The 21,817-nt window shown below is 44.5% G+C and overlaps 1 protein-coding gene across 7 annotated transcripts in view; it reads right to left on the bottom strand.

The window, feature by feature from the left end:
• Positions 1–2,628: 2,628 nt before the first annotated feature.
• Positions 2,629–21,817, bottom strand: part of Parn (poly(A)-specific ribonuclease) — a 143,609-nt gene continuing 124,420 nt past the window's right edge. For 6 of the 7 annotated variants that reach the window (XM_047532749.1, XM_047532751.1, XM_047532746.1 and 3 more), the window contains 2 exons: positions 11,960–12,153; positions 2,629–3,556 (listed from right to left, as the gene is read on the bottom strand). In XM_047532749.1, the coding sequence (XP_047388705.1) occupies positions 3,504–3,556; positions 11,960–12,153 (247 nt within the window). In that variant the 3' untranslated portion in view covers positions 2,629–3,503. The remainder of the gene's footprint in view (positions 3,557–11,959; positions 12,154–21,817) is intronic. The other variant, XM_047532752.1, reaches the window with a different exon arrangement.

Genomic DNA, 21,817 nt, shown 5'->3' with positions numbered 1-21,817 from the left:
AAAGTGTTCCTCACCCCCAACTCTCCCCGCAAATAAAAAATAACAAAGGGTTCTTCTTTTTGTGTTGTCTTCTCTTTTTTGTCAAGTTATCTTGTCTAAAACACACCCATTTAAAATGACCCTCTCAGCAGGTGAACCTACAGCATTTTCTCCAGGCCTAGTCGGCATGAAGAACTTTCTCAAATTCAAGTTCAGTGGCTTAACTAGAAAAAGCAAGAAGCTGAGACAGAAATGGACAAGTGGCTGAAGACAAATTGAACCGCTGTTACCAGGGACCAGATAACCTGGAGCAGCGGGTGGCTCACCACCAGCAGAAACATGAACTGGCCTCCAGGTATTCGATTTCCCCTCCTCGACAAAATCAGATGCACCGGTTTACTCCGTGAACCAAGGGGCAGGGGGGAAGGATTTCAGGTGAAGTAATGAAACTTAAGTCATGAGATTAAAAAGAGAGTTCTCCAAAAATATTGAACTATTTTTAATACTCACTGGTTTCCTGGGCCAGGAGAGGGTGGCTTGGCCTTGGCAACAACCAGTGTTGGAGTGTTTTCCTTTGAAGGTCAGGAGAGGCGCTTCGAACTGTCCAAGCACAGGAATGAGGCCCCTCTTGCTGCTGTTCAGCACTATTTTTTTTTTTTTTACAGTACTGAGGACTGAACCCAGGGATCCTCTACCACTGAGCTACATCCCCAGCCCTTCTTATTTTTTGAGATAGGATCTCGCTGAATTGCCCAGGCAGGCCTTGAATTTGAGATCTTCCTGCTTCAACCTCCAGAGTCTATGAGATTATAGAAGTGCACACACTTATTAGAAACACACTTTTTAGGTCAACAGGTATTTTTACTACAGCACCAAAGCTATTTGGTAGGAAAGTCCTCCAAGCTGGAGCTGGCATGACTAGGCATTCGTGTAGAATGAAGGAATCTCGACTCATCTCACACAATATACAAAAAAGTTAACTCTGGATGAGTCACAGACTTAAATGCTAGAGCTAGAAAACTTCTAGAAGGAAACATGGAAGAATATCTTTACCACTTGGGGGTTTCTTAGGACACAGGAAGGAAAAGTTGGTAAAACAGACTTCATCAAACTTGAAAACTTGTATCCAGAAAAGGGGACTCTTAACAAGCAAGCTGCAGACTGGGACTAAACATTTGCAAAACAGCTACAGTGGCCAAGGACTGATGTCCACAATATGTAACGAATGGCTATAAGTTAATGGTAGAGAGGTGAACAGCCTGATAAAACATGGGCAAGGAAACCAGATACTTCACAAAGGAAGATACACCCGTGGCCACAAGCAAGTCATCATCAGTCACCCACGAGCTGAACAGCCACGCCACACACCACAACCCATGAGGATGGCCAAGTTACCAACGCTGCCAAGGAAAGGAACCTCGGGAGCTCTCTCACCTCCACTCTGGGAAAAGATCTGAGGGTTTCTCAAAGTGAGACATTCCTATCCCAAGATGCTCCTTGGCATGTACATGGTCCTTGATATTTACTCCCCCAAATTAAAAGATTTGTTCTCAAAAAAAAATTTAAAAAGACTTGTATAAGAATGTTTATAGCACCCCTGAGGAAGTAACAGCCCAGGCTCTGGTCACCTGGAGAAGGGATGAACAAATCGTGGCACATGGACATGCAAAAACGAAGAGGAACTCGACTCTTGCACGCCACAGTGGATCGAGGCTGGCACCTCGGACTGTGTGAGCGTGGGCACGAGGGCTCAAACCAGGGCACGTGCATGCCAGCCACACTGAGCTGTCCCGTGGAGCTGCACCCAGCCCCAGTTTCCACTGTCTTGAGTATGGACTCTGGTTCTGTTTTCATGTAGTTCTAGAAAAGGTCAATCTGTGGGGGAAAAAATTCACATCCATGGTTGGTTGCTCTGGGGGTTGGAGGGACTGGGAAACATGGTGCACGCCCCTCAGTGGGCTTGGGTGTGACCCACTTTCCTTACCTGAGGGCAAGGGGTTTCCGTCCCCTCCCACGTGAGACCTACAGCGCACGAGGGGCACCACACAGGCGTGCTCCTCGGGTTGTGTGCTCTCCACACAAGTGCCACCCACAGCCTTTGGACAGTTCCCCTTCTTTTTCTTTTTAAAGAGAAGTGTCGGGCACTACCTGTTCCTACCTGTGAGTCTGAAGCACTCAGTGGCCCCAGAAGCCCCTCCCAGATTCCTCCACTTACCGCCTTCTCCTCTGACCTGTGAGCGGCAGCAGCTGCTCAGGAGAAGGGTGGGCGCCTGCTGGTTCCTGGCAAGTCTGGCTCATAACTCTGGCTACAGAGCTCCGGGGGAGGGGAGCGGCGTGGGAAGGTGAGGGTCTCCACCAGGGAAAGTGTCTTACACCCCTGAAGCCGCACAAGGCCACGGACTTCCAAGTGCACCATGAGGGCTCGATTCTTCCCACCCTCCTATGCCATGGCCAGTGGCCACCACGGCTCAGGTCCAGCACAGGCCATCTGACACACAGAGGCCGGTACGGGGGTTAGAGGTATAAAAAGAAAAAAATGATCCCCAAACACCTGGGTCAGTGGCCAGCTCTTTCCAGAGGTAAGGAACACATCTACACCCAGAGTGAATATGGTGTTCACTTATTACAAGGAGGAAGAGAGAACCAGGGTTCTATGAAAATTTCTTTAATTTTATCTTTTGGAAATACATTTTTAATCTTTATTTCCACAATACAAAAATGTTAAATATCTAACAATGATCTATTGGAAGCAGATTCACGGAGAGATCCAGGGTGTTTTGCTGCTGCTGTGACCTGTCCGCATGACAGGCTGATATGTGTTGTCGATTAGCCATGATTTCACTCACGCGCGCGTCCACACACACGCCACCACACCCCAAACACAGACACACAGCGGAAAGACGGGCGAGGACACCTCAAGGCGCACACGGCACTATGTGCAAGAACAGAAACGACCTTTTACTCGGACACCCCCCATAAGAAGCTCAGATGGTTGGAAAAACAACAGTTGGGTAGTCCCACGCTCCTTCATGGGCTGACGCTGGTAGGCACCTTCCTGCTTGGAAGAGGCCCGCGTGCCTCTGTGTTCAGGCAGCTGTGGGGAAGCAGCGGACCACCACCTGCAAGGCCCCACCACCTGGGCAACGCCTCTCCACGCAGGAGTGCTGAGCCAGACCAGGACCAGAGGATCGACATCGGCTGACTCACACCGACCCCCCCAGGTGGAGTCCTGGACACCTGGTGGAGTTCGTGCCAGGAAAGGTTTCACGTGAGTACGGGGTGATCAGCCGGCTAAAGATGTACACATCCATGACAGCCTACAACTGTGACGTTGTCAGCAGTTAGTTTAGATTAAAAGGGAAAAAGGAGAAACACGGCCACAAAGATACCAGCTGGTCTTTGAGGAGACGTGGGGCTTCGGCCCTCCCACGGCACATTTTATTAAGGTGAGTACAGCATGGCTTCAGGGAGCCGCCGCTCTTCCTCAGCGACAGCACCAGCAGTTTGGGTCGCTCAGGTCCTGGTTACCACGTGTCAGGAACTTCAAAGAGCTTGGCGGGACAGTCCTCAGTGTGCCCTGGTAGGGGAGCAGAAAACAGCATGAGCCACGGCCAGTGCGGAGGCAGCGCCCTGTGCCCTGCAGGCAGCCTCGGATGGGCAGGGAGGGCGGCTGCACGGTGCCCGTGGCAGGCAAGTGTGCAGGTGGGTCCTGGCTGTGGAGCCCAGTGCCCAGCAACAAAGGCAAAGCCACGGCAGCGTCACAGTCACAGGAGGGACTAGGGAAGCCCCTCTGCTCTCTCAGGGTGGCTGTCTGTTTACTCCTTTTCCAGGAGGGTTAAGGGGGTGGGTGCACACGGCGCCCCTCTCCTCCTACACACGCACTGTATTCTTTGCCAGCATCACGCTGGGCACTTACTTCATGTCATCTGCACAAAAGCCCACCAGGGTGCTACAAATATCCACTTGCTACAGTTGCCAGAACAGATTCAGAGGGGTGAGGGACAGCTGAAAAGCGGCTGAGAGGAGGTGTGGCCCTTCTCAGCACCAAGATCCCTGCCGCCCCAGGAGCCGAGTCTCTCAGTGTGGTGGTGGAGCTGGCACTTGAGGGAGACACCTCAGGGTGGAGGGAAGCTCTTCAGTGGGGTCCAGAGATCCCGAGATGGCAGGAGCAAGGGCAGCCTTCTCCAAGGTCGGCAGCACTGCTGGGGTCCTCCTCCAGAGCTGAAGAGAGCTCCGCAGTTACCAGGTCTCACCCTGAGTCAAGCCTCCTTTCCAACATGCCACCTTCTGCAACAGCAGTGGGGGCAGAGTGGCCACCGTACAGTCGGGCTGGGCCTGGACCATGCAGGCTCTGAGCCCAGCCGTTCAACAGGGCGGTGGAGAACACCAGCACAGCCTCTCTCCTGGCTATTAATGCTCCCCAAGGAACAGAAGTCTTTGAGGGAGCCTCAAATGGGGAGAGACTATTAGACCCCGTGTCCTAAGAAGCAGGAAATCACTCAAGCTGAGGGGGGCTACTGTTCACAACGGAGAAGCCTGAAGATGATGAGGTCTAAGCACAGGCAAGAACAGGAAGAGAACCCGCTCCATAAGAACCCCTGCCCATCGTTACTGCAGCAGGATCCAGAGAGTCTGGATGAGGAGAGCAGGGAAGGAGACCTGCAAGTCTCCTGCCTTGGGTCTCACTGCTGTTGAACACGCACGTCCTGGGGCTCCCAACACAGCCAACAGGACCACCCCTGGAAGTGGAGATGAGCAGAGAAGGAACCCCTGTGAAGACTACACAAGACAGGAAAGGAATAAAGATGATTTTTAAAACACACCCTTCTCCTCAGAACAATTAAACACACCACAGGTACCTGTGGACACATCAATAAGCACATTTTAAAAATTCATGTAGTGAAGAAATTTTGCAATAGCTGAGTGGCCATTCAAAGGTAAGCGCCACAGAGCCAAAAGTGGGGACCCGAAGTAAATTAAAACCAGCGAGAAGGAGAAAGAAGACAAACTGCTAAAAGCAACTGCACTGTAATCCTCCCAATTTGCACCTGCCGTTAGCTGTGGTGTGAGAGTATGGCTGTGAGCCATCACACCCGCAGGAGGGACTCTGTGAAGAGCTAGTCAGAAGGACGGAAGGAGCAAATGCTTTGGAGCGAGGCCAAGGGCCTGACCATGTACTAGCTGGGCAGTTCTGAACAAATCACCTCACCTCGTCTATCAAGGACCCCGTGCACCTGTCGCTCAGGACTTCCATACAGCAAAGGCAGGTTTTTAGTGAACATCAAGTCCCTTCCCCTTGTGGAGAAGGTGGCCCAACATTGAACATGGCTGTGTCCCAGGAAAGTGACAGCCAGCAATCAAAAACAGGCTAGTTTTCTTTGCCTAAAGAAGACCCAGACCAGAGGAGAGCTGAAGGTTACTGTATATTTTTTCCCAGCACCTTCTGGAAAAGGAGGGCCATAGACTGACAAGGGATTCATCTCAGAGCTAGTGCAAAGGTGCGATAGCTTTCCAGAAAACACATTTTCACAGTCCTGTTTTACTAGAGAGCAAAGGATCTCTTTTTTTTAAGACACATACTGAAGAGCATCTGCCTCCCATTATTGGTGGGCCTTACTCCACACCTCACATTATACACAAAATTAACGCAGGCCATACATTTAAATGTAAAGCCTGAAACTATAAAACTACTGTGAGGAAACACTGGAAACATCTTTGCAACTGAGAGTCGTGCAGAAATTTAATGAACTTTGGAGCCAGACAGCTCTGCACATGTGCACTTGATGGTGTGACTTCACAAGCTGTAAGTCTAAGAGCCTCAGTTCCCTCCCTGTAAATGGGGAATACTGACCTCTGCATATTACAATGCCTACTGTGTGTTCATGAGGACTACTCAGGACAATAAAGATCTGACACCAGAAAGGATAATCTAAGAAAAAATCCTGACAAATAAAACTTAAAATTCTACTTTTTAAAAGACACTGTTAAAGAATGAGAAGTCTGGAAGAAAATATTTGCAAAACACTCAAGAAGACTGGTATCCAGAACCTATAAAGAAATCTCAAAAGTTAGAAGAAAACAAACAACCCGGTGGAAAGATGGATAAAAGATCTGAACAGACATTTCACAAAGAACTGATGTGGATGGCAAATAATCATGGAAGAAGATGTCAAAGTAAGTCATTAGGGAAGGACATACCAAAGCCACACTGGGGACCACCACACGCCTGTCAGAATGCCTATAAAAACAAGCAAAAAAGGGCAGTGCTGAGGACCAGAGGCTGAACCCTAGGACCCCGCAGGTGGAAAAGTAAAATGGTGCAGCCACTTGGAAAATTGAGAGTCAGTTTCTTATAGTTAATACACACTTATCAAGTGATCCAGCAATTCCACCTTTAGGTATTTAGCCAAAAGAAATGAAAGCTTAGTTCATATAAAAGCCTGTAGGCAAATGAGTAGAGGAACTTGATTCTTAGTTGCCCCAAAACTGGCAAGGACATAAATGTCCTTCAACTGGGGAAGGGTAACGAGCAGCAATACATCCTTCAAATGGAGTAAGGCTCAGGAATGAAGTAATGGTGCACGCCACGGCACAAATCTCAGGTGCCCCCGCTAAATGAAAGAAGCTGAACACGAGATGAAAAGACTGCCTACTGTAGGAGTCCACAGGAGGCAGAACCACAGCAGCAGCCAGCTGATTGTGGTGGCCAGGTCAGGGGTCTAGGTAAGGGCTGGCGACAGGGGCATACGGGAAATCTTGGAATGACAGCTCTGCTCTAGATCTCGAGCACTGAAGTGGTCACATGACTGTACACATCTGTGCAAACTCATCAAACTGCAATGATGACTTTTTGCAGTGCTGGAGATGGACTCTCGGGCCTCAAACATGCTAGTTTAAGTGTTTCCCACTGAGCCACAACCGCAGTCCTTAAAAGTGATGACTTACTGGATGTAAACTATCTTAATAAAGCAGACCCTGCTAAAGACATTAGGAATGATGATTAAGAGAATCCAGCAGGGATTCTTGGGAGGCTACCTGGGAGGCACTAGAGCCCACAAGGTAGAGACCAGCCTGTGCATTGTAGTCAGATCCTGTCAGAAAATTGACAAAATCTTAATATGAAGTATTATGCTGAAGTTAAGATTATTTGACCAAGAGTTTTTAACAAGGAAAAATGGGGTACATGCTGCACGAAGAACAGGACACTAACTGTGCAGCAGTGCCACAGGTGGATCTCGTTACAGAGGACCCCCTGGGGAGCCACACAGCTTCAAAAAGGAGATGCTCAAAAGGGAGGGTCGGGGTGGGCTTTCCATACCGAGAAGCCAGGTGGCGATAGGACACCTCCAAGAGCGGCCAGGAGGAACAGGGGGACAGACCTGCAGTGGCACGCGGACTTGTGAGCCCAGCACCCATCTCTTGTGCCACGATTAAGCTGAAAACTTTCTTTCTTTTTTGCAGTGCTAGGGATGGAGCCCAGGGCCTCACACACGCTGGGCAAACACTCTGTCACTGAGCCGTTCCCCCACCCTTTCAGTGTTTTATTTCTGAGATAGGATCTTGCTAAGTTGCCCAGGCTGGCCTTTAACTTGAGATCCTCCTGCCTTAGCTTCCCAGTATCTGGGGTTATAGGTGTGCACCACTGCACCTGGATGAAACCACATTTTAATATCGTTATTAAAAGGCTTCTTGGAGGTGGCCGGATGTCTGCAGCCTGGCCTCTCAGGTGACTTGTCAGCTACAACTGTAGATCTCATTTCTTGACTTTAATGAGATCTGTAATAGCATGAGAAGATTGCGGCTCTAAGTAGATTTTCAATTTTTACACTAACCTTAAGGGTTTAAGCTTGAAAAGTTCAGAGGATTAGTCAAGACTCCAAAAAAAACTCATGGTTCTTGGCAAACATGTAAAGGCCTGATGTGCTGTGTTTTAAGGGGGTGGGGGTGTGCAGGAAAGACCTGACTCAGCGTCTATGTGCAGAATAAGGAATGACCATGTTTGTCACTGGGCCTTCCTATGGGCCACCTCTGTAGACACTGTAACTAGTGCTGCTGGAACCTCCTGCTAGTGGACTGCCCTGTAGTGTTTTGAGAATGGTCAGCTCAGGTAGCATCTGCCCACCACGGTAGCCATGACTTCCTGGAGAGGTAAAGGGGGAGCTGAGGTGAAGGTTTCTCCAGGGCTCAGCAACACCATACAAAGCAGAACAATTGTGTTATGGAAATCCACATTTAACTTGACTTGGGAAAACAACCACATTTCCCAAAGACAGTTCACTCCAGTATAAATGGCACACAGTCACTACTCTCACGTACCAAGAGAGAACATATCTAATGCTGCTCAGAGGGGCAGTGGCGGCACTGCCGATCACCACCCATCATGATATGCATGAGGGCGAGACCTGCACTTCACGTCTGCTTTAAGAGAACACAATCGAAACAACCACGTTTGAGAGAAAAGTACTTGCTAAGCACATAGTAAGTAAATACAATAGAAGCCCCCAAAAGGGATTGGTCACGTAGATTTTTATCAAGCAACTTTGTCATGTGGAAGTCCAGGCTGGTTGGTCTGTGATCCAGAAGAGCTGCAAGGAGTACTCACCCCGTGAAGAGTTTTGGCCTCCTTTCCAGTTTGGATAACTCTCACCCACTGCAGAGAGGCACAGTGTGTGAGCTCTGGAGCCAGACAGCCCTGCACATGTGAACTTGACGTTGACTTTGCAAGCTGCAAGTTGTAACTCTATGACTTCAGTTTCCTCTCTGTAACTGGGCAATAATGACTTCTATCTATGCCTTGCTGCATGTTTATAAGGACTATCCAAGATAATAAAGGATGTTTCTACCACATTATCTAGTACATAACATAAACCCAGTAAGTGGTCATTTCTTAGGTCATTTTGTTATCTGTGAAGGGGTCTAGTAACTAATCCTGTGTAGTTTACATATCAAAAGGTCTAAGAAAATGACACTTTTGTGTGACATTTTCTGAGCTCAACTGCCTCTGGGTTGCTATAGCACACCACATTCCACGGTCTTGCCTTTGCTTATTCCTTAGAAAACAAAAAAATCGGGCTGGGGAGATAGCTCAGTTGGTAGAGTGCTAGCTCTCGCTAGCACAAGGCCCTGAGTTCAATCCCCAGCACCGCAAAAAAAAAAAAAAAAAAAAAAAAAAAAAAAAAAAAAAAAAAAGAAAACAAAAAAATCCCCAAAGGTGAGCCCTGTCTGGTTTTTCCTCTCGTGTCCTCCACACCCAATGCCATGGTGAGCCATCTGAGGCCATCAGCTTGTTTCCCGAGTACTGGAGCTCACAGCCGAGGTTCAGAACACTTTCATTAGACACTCCTGTGCAGCTCCTGAGCCACGGCCTCCCACCCCTGGTACACTCTAGACACCTCTGTGGGTTCAACAAAGATCTCACTGGGGACTGGGTAGCGCTCAGTGGTAGCGCTTGCCTAGCATGTGTGAGGCACTGGGTTCAATCCTCAGCACCACATAAAAATAAAGGTATTGTGTTAAAAAAAAATAATAAAGACCTCACCAGGACAAGGGTGTGCCCACTCACAGGGCCTTCCAGTCCAAGAACTGAGTGAGCAGACCTGGTTGATTCACAGGCCCAGCACCTGGTGTTTCCACCTGTGTCCTGCAGAAATGCTTAAAACAAATCAGAGGACCCACCAAACTTACACTTGCACTGTCCAAAGCCCACTCTGGACGGATGGAGCTCTGGAAGGAAGCCCAGTCCTCCTAAGTTTTTATTCAATCAAAAGCTTTCGAGAAGTCTCCCTTGTTCTTTTCTTTTTAGTAGTACTGACAAAGATGTACAAAGTCTACAATTTTTTTTTAAGCTCAAATCTTTTGGGAGTGACAGCTTTACTGTCAATGGGAAGGGGAAAAAAAACCTATTTTATTACAGTATTATAAGTTCAAAACCCTAAATAACTTATAGAAAGTTTTCCCTTAAAATGATGAAAACTATAAGAGATACTAATCTATTAATTCAGTCTATTATTAGATATTTTAATATTTTTAAAATTACGGTGGTATAGAAAGAGAAAAACCAAAAGGCTTATGACTAAGAAAAGAGAAACTGAACAATTGAAGAGAAATTGAGCTGTCAAGGACAGTGAACAAAGGGAGGACTTGCTCAGTGTGGTCTCTATAAAGGCCAGGTTAATATCTACTGTGTGACTTTTTTGGATACAGCACAACAATAGTAATGAGGTACCAAATTTGAAGATTACAGAGGCTACAGATTAAAAGCTTCTCAAAACTTATTTGAGGACTGGGGCTGTGGCTCAGTGGCAGAGCACTTGCCTAGCACGTGTGAGGCACTAGGTTCAATCCTCAGTACCACATAGAAATAAATAAATAAAGGCAAGTGTCCATCTATAACAACAACAACAACAACAACAACAACAACAACAACAAACTTATTTAAGGGAAAGGAGGGGAGGCAAGTAAAGGGAGATGCCCAGGTTCAAGGGAACTGCTAAAATATACAACTGAAGCCTCCAACAACTTTTTCAGTTAAAATTAAGCTTCAGCCTAATGTAAAAAAACAAGCAATACTTCTGCTGCTTCTGTGATTTCATTAATATCAATGAGATTCAGAAAGCTCACTGCAGTCAGATCAGGCCATATGCAAAAAAGGCATTAATTAAAACAAAGGGGATTCTTAGTGTGAGTATGCGTCAAGTTCCACTGCCTGACTCTGCCTGCCTTTGATTTGACTGTTAGCTCTGCTAACCAGGGCAACTGTCAACCATGAGACGAAGGAGAATGATAATTGCATCTAGGCCAGCATCCTTTTTTTTTTTTGCAGTGCTGGGGATCGAACCCAGGGTCTTGTGCTTGCAAGGCAAGCACTCTACTGACTGAGCTATATCCCCAGCCCTAGGCCAGCATCTCTCTTATCCTGAATATACAACATGGTCCTTGCAGGACAGGCTTAAGGGCTCTGTGACTTTGGGCAAGTCACATAACCTTCTGGGCCTCACGTTTTCTTAACTGTAACACGGATAGTGACTACCTCACAGGTTTTAAAGGAAGAATGTCAGTCAGGCAATGAGGAAGCAGTGGCTATGGTTACTGCCACTGTGCTGCCTGACCAAGTCCCTTAGTAGCAGGGAATGGCTGACAAGAAGTTGCTCCAGACCCTTCCTTAGGCCTGTGCAGGGTCTGTGCCCCAGGGTGTTAGGATGTGGGGTGGGGAGGACATGCAGTGGTGTTCTGGCAGCCTGGGTTCTCCCTGGGCTCTGCTTCTTGCAGCTACAGTTTCTGAGACCTTCTTAACCACCTGGACCCAGGCAGGCGTCTGCATCACTAAAACCGGGATGATGAGTCCCCACCTCAGTGTGGTGAAAATCAAGAGAGGAGAGAAGGCACCTGCTACAGTGTCTGGTGCAGAGCACGTGCTGACTTCCTGTTTCCTGGCCTCTTATATAACTGTGCTTATGAGAGAAATCCAGGTTGCCTGCAGTGCTGCTGGGGAGAGTGTAAACTCTGCTGGTGAAGAACACATGTGGGAGCAGGTTCTGTGCAAATCCAAGGCACATTTTAAACAATGAGGCTGCTCTAAACACATCAGCAAAACTCTAAACCATGGGGGAAGAGAGGTTATCAAAATGGTCTTTTTTTTTTTTTTTTTTTTAATAATTTTTTAGTTGTTGATGGACCTTTATTTTATTTGCTTGTATGTGGTGCTGAGAATTGAAACCAGTGCCTCATGTATGCTCGGCATGTACTCTACCACTGAGCTACAACCCCAGTCCTCAAAATGTTCTTTAATGAGGAGACCTCAACAGGGTTTTTTTGGGTTCCTCCTATTAAAATACATGTCCCTAAAAATACCTGATCCAGTGGAAGGCAACATGGGCTTTGCTGTCAAGTGTAGCTTTGCTATCCCTTCTCCTCACAACTCAGATTTCTAGAGCAGTTAAGGAGTACACAACCCCGGGATTCAGCAAGATCCAGCACATACCTGCTGGAGAAAGGTCTTTCTTCATTCTTTTTAATTTCTTGGCCTTTTTTCTTCCCTCTGAGAGGGATTCTGCACAGGAATCTGTCTGCTCAAGCTCAGAGTCAGAAATCTCCCCTGATACTCTGTCCTCTAAGACGGCTTCTCCTGGACTAGGACTCAGATTTCTCTTTCCGACTCTGCTGGTGGCTGAAAAGCTGAAATGCAAAATGTGGAACAACACAAAAGGTGTTAAGATGAGCAGGAAGAACAGCCTGGGAAAACACCTCAGCACTTTTAATTCTTGCACAACGAACCGGCCATCAGCACAGCAACTGCTGCCTGCGTGGGAAAAGCTCATGAACTGAGGTAAAGATCATTCAGAAGCAAGTTCTACACGACACTCGCTGTGCACAGATACACACAAATCTAAGCTCTTCTTAACGGTAAAGCTACCACAGCACAAGAGCAGAGCAGGAGAGGAGAGCCACCACAGCAGAACAACAGTTTTGCTTCCCTGAAACCAGCAGGCGGCAGTTTTACCTTCAGGACAAGCGGGAGGACACGGAGCAGGACCAAGAACTCTCCCTCCATCTGCTCTCCACTGCTTGAACCTCAACAGTCACAAAACACACCCCACCTTCTCGCAACTCTCTTCTCTCCCCAAAAGTTGGCTTGTTAAACTTGTAATTAAACCTGGTGTCATTTTGAAGGCTTTGGATCTGACTTAGAAAATTAAATCAGATTTTGTGTTCTGATTTTCCTTAAGAAAATATGTTCCCTGAAATATAACCTGATAAAACAGTCTACATGGCCAGGGAGTCCTGTCTCTTTATGGGTTTTGTAAATAGATGTTTTCTATTGTAAAAAGCTTTTTTTTTAAGAGCCAGGCATTCCATTTGACCAGAGAAAGGGGCACAGGATGAAAGGGAGAAGATGAACACACTCTTATTAGGTTCCCTAGGAAGTGAGTCCTTAAAACCGTTCCACATGACAACTCCACTGTCCAATTATTCCAGTTCCTCCAGAGTACTCCTGCACTGGCGACCTCTCTGCACTTGACAGTTCACCTATATGAAGAAGTGGAGAAAAGCACTTCCCTGGTGCTTCTTCTAAGCTACAGGAAGCAGAAGAGAGGTTGAGGCACACAGCCTCCGAAGGCTAGCCAGGCTTCATGTGTCCCTGCTTCACATCCATTTTGGTGGGCTATGAAGAAAATAGGGGGATCTCAATGGCAGTATCTGTGGAGAATGAAGGGACTGTTGAAAATTCAAGTTAAAGTTTACTGCTGAAAAACTGATAATGCCTTCAAAGAGGCATTATCTAAAGATCAGACAAAGTTTAGCTGATTTCAGAAAATGTAGGAAGCTCAAAAAGGGTAAGTAACAATAAGGACTCATTCTTCTACTGCAAAGGGGAAGAGGCCTACAAATTCCTCTGGATTGTAAGTTCTGGAACCTACTGGCTGCTGGAACATATATATTTATTTTTGGTACCAGGGATTGAACCCAGGGGTGCTTAATCACTGAGCCTCATCCCCAGCCCTTTATTTTTTATTTTAAGACAGGATCTTGTTCAGTTGCTTGGGGGCCTCACTAAGTTGCTGTGGCTGGTCTTGAACTTGTGATCCTGCTTCAGCCTCCCAAGATGCTGGGATTACAGATGCATACCACCATGCGCAGCCTGCTGGGACATATATATTTAATGAAAACTCAGAACCATCAGTATTAAAAATAGTTCATGAAACACAAAGTCTAGAAATAGCCCTAAGTGCATGCAGGAATCTATGTATGATAAAGGTGGTATCTTGAATTATTGGGGCAAAGATGGATTTTTAATAAATGATGGTAGGACAAGTAGAAAAGATACAATCAGACCCATTCTTCACATCATGCAGAAGAGTAAGTGCCCAGTGGATCGGCTATCTAGACATGAAAAGGTGTAACTATATAAGTACTAGAGGAAACTTGTGGTTAATTCCTCCAATCAAGTTTAGAAGAGTTTTTTTCTTTTCTTGCTTTCTTTCTCTCTTTTTTAAAAAAATGGTGCTAGGGATCAAGCCTCTGGGCCTCATGCATGCTAGGCAAGTGTCCTACCACTGAGCTAACCTCTCAGCCCTAGAAAAAGTTTTAATACTGTGACACATAATTCATAAATGTAACAATCTTTTCCATGGCAGTAATGAGCAAAGTAAAAAAGACAAATGACAAAGCAGGTGAAGAAAATGGCAACATATGTCACAGATAAAGAGCTGATGTCTCTAATATATATGTAACTCAAAACTGAAGAGACTAAAAGCCCCATAGAAAAATGAGAAAGCTATGAACAAACAACTCACTACACACTTACACGTACATACACGCACACACAAACACTCCTTAAACCTGTGAAAAGATGTTCAACTCCATTCATTATGCAAAATAAAGTGACTGAAACACGGCTTCTAACCCACTAGATTAGCAAGAGTGTCCAGTCTTGCTGATTTACTGCTAGTGAGACTGGGGACAGGGCATTTTCACACTTTGCTGGTGAGAATGCAAATGGCACCATTTACCGATTGAGGGGAATGTGGCGATACCCAACAGACCACATCTGCATATGCTTCGGCAGCCCTGCTTCTAGGAATTTCAAAGATCCATCTCCAATAATGCAGAAACACAAAATGCAAAAGTACATACACACATGTTATTTTTTACAGCATAACTTATAACCGCAAAATATTTCAAAGTGACTAAACGTCTATGCATAGGAACCTGGGTGGCTATACTCTGGTAGGTACCTCAATGACATGTAAAGCAGTTACAAATAAGAATGAAGACCTTAAAAGAGTGAGAGTGACAATGGAGTGATTTCCAATAAAAAACCGCAAAAGCAAAGTACAAAAGAGCAATGTGGAAACTTGGTGTTTCCAGTCTTGGGTGGGGGTGGCAGAGAATCACAAAGAAACAAACGAATGCCCACTCACATTATGATACTGAGCCAATCAGTAAACGTGCTAGCACAGCTGGCATGAAGCAGGCCATCCCCCCTGTGGGATGGATGGAACTGGAGACAGGTTTGAGCTTGTGATTTCTCTAAGTATGGGTTGATATGTTCATATTTATACCTGTACACATACATGACTGTGCACACACGTAACTACAGGTATATAGCCATGCACACAGTTTGCAGCTCTGTCCACCAAGAGGACTGAGAAGTGAGAACCCAGTAGCAACAGGTGTACCTAGTGTCCCATGTTAGTTTCTATTTCCATTCCCACTAAAATGGGACCAGGGTCCTAAGAAGTGGTCCATTCCAGGCTAGAGAAGCTATAAAATGAGCTGGAAATATCTCATAATACCAGAAAGAAACCCTTCAAGAAATGGTGGGGCAGTCCGAGTCCACGGAACGAGGCTAAAGACCACATCTTGGATAGTTTGAGCACCAGAACAATTAAAGCGCGATAACAAATTCTGAACCACTGAAACAAAAGGGAGCCCATGTATCCACATCAATACATATGGAAGGAAAGATGGAAAGAAGGGAGAGAGAGAGGGGAGGGGAGAGGAGGGGAGAGGAAGGGAGAAAAAGAAGCGGAGAGAGCAGGAGGACAGTGTGCTGGTGTGTACCCACACACGGCTAATAAATACACTATCAGTCTATTAAAACAAGGCAGAAGGGGTCCTGACCCGTCTATCAGTCTATTAAAACGTCTCTCTTGATGGAACTTCACCTCTCCAGCTGCCCAGGCCCCCAGCCCTGGAAGTGGGTGCAGCCTTCATTCCTCCAAGCCTGAGTCCTTGCTCCTCCCGTGGTCCACCCTCCTCACTTAACTAACATTCTACCAACACGGTGAGAGCCTCCTGGGGGCCACTTCCAGACACCTGACCTCCTATCCCTTCCACACCTACCTGCCCCAGATCCAGCTTTCCTCACCCACTGTCCCTGTGGGCCTATACTACCTCACCCCAGGACTCTTGCAACAGGGTCCCAAGCAGCCAGTCTTCCCTTTCCTCCTCTCTCCAGTCTCTCTCTCCTTCCCATTCATTTCTTCTAACATTGCTGAAGTTCTTGAGGTTGGATCAAGATATTCCCAGCTCTAAGGCTTCTACGGCTCTCTGCTATGAACCTAAATTTACACTGCTTGGCACAGCAGCCAGGATCCTCATCAGCTGGGTCCCAATCTGCTTTTCTAGCCTCCTCTTCCACTAGACACAAATACAGGCTAACCTAAGTGAATTCCACGAGGGTTCATCAGCCCAAATGCACCCTACACTTCCTGTTTCATTGTTACTGTTTTGCTAAGACCCTACACCCTGCCTGCCTGCCCAAACGCCATATCCTCTAAGAATGTTCCCCAATCCCTGTCTAATATTCCTTTCCTTCTACGCTTCCCATAATGCTCTGCTTGTTTGTCCTAAGGGACTTCAAGTCACTCATCCTTTTTGTTTATAACAGAAACTGGGAACAGCACAGATGTCCCTCAACAGGAGAATGGATAAACAAACTAGAGCATATTCATACAGTGAAATATAATTCAGCAATAAAAAAATAAAATAAGGAATTACTGATACATCCAACCATACAGATGAAATGCAAAAATATTCTGCTAAGTGAATGAAGCCTTCACAGAAAAGAGTGGGTATTGCATAATTCCATTTATTCAAAATTCCAGAAAAGTCTAAACTAATCTATGGAGAAAAAAATTTCAAAAGAATGGTGGGGGTGGGAGGGTAGGCAGGTTTGGACTGGTGGAACATGACAGAACTTTCTGGCATGATGTGAATGCTCTGTGTCATTACAAGAGTGTGCTTTTGACCAAATCACCACTCAACAATAGCTGGAGGGCTGGGAGTGAGTGTGGTCCAGTGGTAGAGCACTTGTCTAGAAAGCATGAGGCCTTGAGTTCAATTCCCAGTACCACCAAAAAAACCCCAAACCAAAACAAATTAGGTAGGTATCTTATAGATGTGGGGGTTGATGGCTTGAATTTCAGAATTGCAAATCATTGCTTTGCAGGCATTAACCACCACAGGTTATTGTGGTATTTGGGCTAATAAGGCCCAAGCACCTGTAAGGTCCCTCTCCACAAATATCTGAGTGTCTCCTTGGCACTATGATAGATGTGCCTTTGGGAAGTTTTTATTTTTATTTAACTTTTAAGTTCATATAGCACTTATTATAACACTTTTTCAGTTAATTTACAACTTATGTCTTAGTTTCTAATCTAAGTTTCTGCTCTCAAATAAGAATTCTTTGCTTCTTGGGAAAGGCTACTGGTTCTGAGGTATCCTCCCTGAGAAAGTCCTCAGATGTGTGTCTCATTAGTGCATTTCACATGTTTGTGTATGTTTATTATGCTCATACCAACAAAATCTGCTCAACAATCATTCTCTAAGAAAAATAAATGCTGTGACTGCATCCCATAAAACTTAAGCAGTTTTCTTTTTCTTTCTTTTTTTTTTTTTTGGGTGCTGGGGATCGAACCCAGGGCTTTGTGCTTGCAAGGCAAGCACTCTACCGACTGAGCTATCTCCCCAGCCCCCTTAAGCAGTTTTCAATAAAAAGTTTTTTATTATACATTGGAAACCAGGTATATAATACTAACTTTACTAATGCGATTCTTTACACATTTTTAAGGTACTGCTCTGTGTGTGTATAGACTGATTTTAAATGCCAAGTTAAAACAAGAGAAAAGCAAAACAGACTCCCATTAGTATGAGCTCATTCTGCATGCAAATTATAATGCACAGACTGAGTTAGTTTATAGGAACATGAAGTGTGTATTTAAATTCACTGTAAAAAGTAGTGAATGATGAAAAAATGCTACAGAAAACTTGGTATATCAAAATTAAATATTTAATCCTTGCTTTGTATTTTTGCTAAGTTAAATGACTGATAACCACCAATCCAATTTTGTAAGGGTGATCATCTCCACTAACTGCTTTCTTTCTTTTTTTTTTGGGTGCTGGGGATCGAACCCAGGGCCTTGTGCTTACAAGGCAAGCACTCTACCGACTGAGCTATCTCCCCAGCCCACTGCTTCCTTTTAATAGGAAAAAAAACGTTTGATTATAGACAGGTCATACCCACAGCTCCTACAAATCTCTTTGTCCATAAAACACCAAAAATACCTGGCTGCCGCATGAAATTTTGGTCTCACTTACATGCACTGAAATTCACTCATTTTAAGTTTACAGTTCAGTCATCTTTGGAAATTGTATATAACTATGTAAACACTATGACAATCAAGATTTCCCTAAAAAGATTCCTCGAGCTGCTTTGCACTCAGTGCACACCTGACAGACATTAACCACACTAGCTTGCAGTCCTATGGCTTTGCCTGTTCTAGAAGTTCATGTGAACACAGTCACACAGGACTTCATTCTTTGTGTCCTGACTCTTCCCACTGAGCTTAGTACTCTGAGAGCAGACACACTGCTGCAAGTACCTGCACTGCATCCCTTTTATTGTTTCAGTCTGGCTGTATCACGATGTGTTTATTCCTTTATCAGTTGATGGACACTTGGGCTGATTTCAATTTTTTATTGTAAATAATGCTGCTATGAATATGTGTGTAAAAGCTTTTCTGTGAACATACTTTTTTCTTTCTCCAGGATAAATACCTAGAAGTAGGACTTCTGCATGATCTGGAAAGATAAATTTACAAGGCATGTTTCACTTTACAGGAAATTGCCATTCTATTTATTGAGACTATTTGGAAATCTTTGTTTTTCTTTTTTTGGGTCATGTTCTTATTATTGAAATGTAAGAGTTCTTTATACTTTCTGGATGCAATTAATTTATTAGATATACATTTTACAACTATTTTCCTTAGACTGTGGCTTCTATTTACAGATCTTTTAAAAGTAAAGTTGTCCTCATTCTCTGCAAGGGATTGGTTCTGTGACCTCCGAGGGTACCAAAGTTCCTGGTTACTCAGATCTGTTACATAAAATGGCATCTTATTTGCACATTCCCTACCACGTCCTCCTCTATTCCTTAAGTATCTCTAGATTACTGATAACAGCTATACAATGTAAATGCTTTATAAATAGTTGTTATGCTATATTTTTAGGGAATAATGACAGATAAAAAATTCTGTACATATTCAGTATAGGTACGATTTTTTAAAGAATGCTTTGACCAGAGGTTAGTTGAATTCATGGATGCGGAACCCGCAAGTAAGGAGAGCGACCATGGACTCTTGAAGAATACTTAATTATGATTAAGTCCAAGTTATCAATAGTTTTCTTTTACAGCTCAAACTTTGTCATCCTATTTAAGCAAATCTTTACCTAACCCCAGGTACTGAGACTTTCTGTCATCTTATCTTCTAGCATTATCATAGTTTTAATTTTTACATTGAGCCATATGGTACTCTCAAATTTATTCTGCATATAGTGTGATATTATTTTTTTATATCATTAATCCAGTTGTTTCAGCACTATCTGTTGATAGAACTATTCATTCCCTATTGGATTACCCTATTTTTCTCAGGAATTTGTAGTTTTTCCAGAATATTTTATTTATTTATTTTTTGTACCAGGAATTGAGTTCAAAGGTGCTTAACCACTGAGCATTATCCCCAGTTCTTTCTTTTATTTTTTATCTTGAGGCAGGGTCTCACTAAGTTGCCAACACTGGCTTTGAATTTGTAATACTCCAGCCTTAGCCTCCCAAGTCGCTGGGGTTACAGGCATGCACCACTGTCCCTGGCTAGTTTTTCCAATTCATTTATTAATTTTTTTTTCGTTGTATATGGGCACAATACATCTATTTATTTATTTATTTATTTATTTATTTATTTATATGTGGTGCTGAGGAGCATCCCAGTGCCTCACATGTGCTAGGCAAGTACTCTACCACTGAACCACAACCCCAGGCCCTAGTTTTTCCAAATTCTTGACAGTAATTAACTTTAAGATTCAAGAATGAGAAAACAAAATTCCCAAATCATAAATAACTCTGCAATTTGCATAGCATTTCACTATCTTTTTTGAATAATGAGAAAATAATCACAAAAGGTGAATCACTTTTCTGTGATAGGGTTATATTAAAAGTTTCCAGGGTCAGTTCTATAAAGTAAGACATAATAATAAATGCATGAACAATAACATGCCAAAATAACCTCAATCTGCTATGTACATTTGGTAACAGAAAACATAAAAAGAAGAAAACATTAGCACTGAATGAATGCCAAAAGAAAACAATTTAACAATTGAAGTAGGGCACAGTGGCACACACCCATAACCCCAGCTACTTAGGATCCGAGGCAGGAAGATTGTAAGTTCAAGGCCATTTGGCAATTTAGTGACACTAAAAGGGTTAGGGTGTAGCTCAGTGGTAGAGCACTTGCGTAGCATGCATGAGACACTGGTTTTGATCCCTAGTACAATGAAATAAATAAACAATTGAAAGGTACCACAAATGCCACAAATATTTCATATTTAAAAGATATTCTTTAATGATATTTTTTAAAACACACAAGCACTAATTGTTAACATTTATTCTATGACAAATATTCCAAATAGAGAAGCTTCTTCATGTTATGTTGATGTTAGTCAAATTGTTCAGCATGTCCAAAGCAAACTGAATTGGGTGTTAGACCACATATGGCTTCATATGAGCTGGTTTTCCTTTCTAGTCACGAGAATCTTCATCTACTTGCCTTGATTTTGTTGTTAAAGTTGATGCAGCTTTTGCTGATTCAGATTTTATATCAGCTGATTTCATGGTGCAGTATTCCACAATGATACACAATTTCTCTTTGCATTTCTTCTGTAAAAATCTTAAATACAAAGAACTGTAGCCTCCATCAAATATTCAAACACTGGAAACCACAGTGAACCTTACTGGTTCTATGTCATGACATTTGGATGTACTAGCAAGGTTAACAGCACTCCCAGAACCATGTTTCAAAATTGCCAAACTGCTTCCAAAATTTGTTACTTCTTGAAAAGAGATTCTCAGGATTTTTATAATTTGTGCCTATATGTATACATGTATTTTTATTGGGAAGAACACTTCACTGTTAGTAGCAGTCAGGGTGATGAGCACACGCTTGCCACAGGGCACAGCACCAGTGACGAGCAAGACAGGCTGCTTGAACCATGACCCCTTCTGTCCCACCTGATCCTGTCCTGGTCTGGAGAAGCTCACCTGTGACCCCATGCACCACTGGCTGTGCTTTTGCTTTTAACTTGTTGCCAGTGAATTCCTCTGAACTAGGAATGTCCATGCTGACCGTCAAAACTTTAATTCTTGGAAAACTTCCCTTTTCTTGATTTCTTGACTGACTTTCCTCATGATTTGGAATAACAAACACATGCCCCTAGAAACACCAGGCAGGAACTCCTGCATGGAAACACCACTGGACACCAGCTGATCAGTGTGTGGTTCTACCTCCTGACCCTCTGTGCCGCTGTCAATCTGTCTGTCCTTAGGCCAGCACCACATTACTTTAATACTATCTTTATCACTGCAGATTTACAGTGAGTCTTAAGGACAGGCAGAGGGAGTCCTTTCTCTGGCTGGGAGGTTCATGCTACTGGATAAAATAACAGCCACATTTCACTTCAGGGACTGCTCAGTTTATATAATCCTCTCATTTCTACTTGCCTGTGACCATTTTAAGCTGAAAAAGCATTTATTTACATTGCCTTTGCAGACAAGAGACCTCACCCACACAACAGGTGACTTCTCCCAGGTTGGGAAGCTGGTGGGGCAGCTCTGAGACTGCAGTCCAAGTCCAGGGCTCTGGAGGCTGATTTACGGCCTCCCCGTTTGCCGTCTTGCCAGGGCTGTGCAGGTCTCAACTGAACAGGGACCCCTGGCGGAGCCTGCAGCTCTCACCTCCACACTGCCTGCCTGTCTTCTCCTGCTCTCCTGTGCCTGTGCTGC

The sequence above is a fragment of the Sciurus carolinensis genome, chromosome 18, assembly GCF_902686445.1.
Source record: "Sciurus carolinensis chromosome 18, mSciCar1.2, whole genome shotgun sequence".
Classification (NCBI taxonomy): Eukaryota; Metazoa; Chordata; class Mammalia; order Rodentia; family Sciuridae; genus Sciurus; species Sciurus carolinensis.
This window is presented reverse-complemented; position numbering and strand designations above follow the sequence as displayed.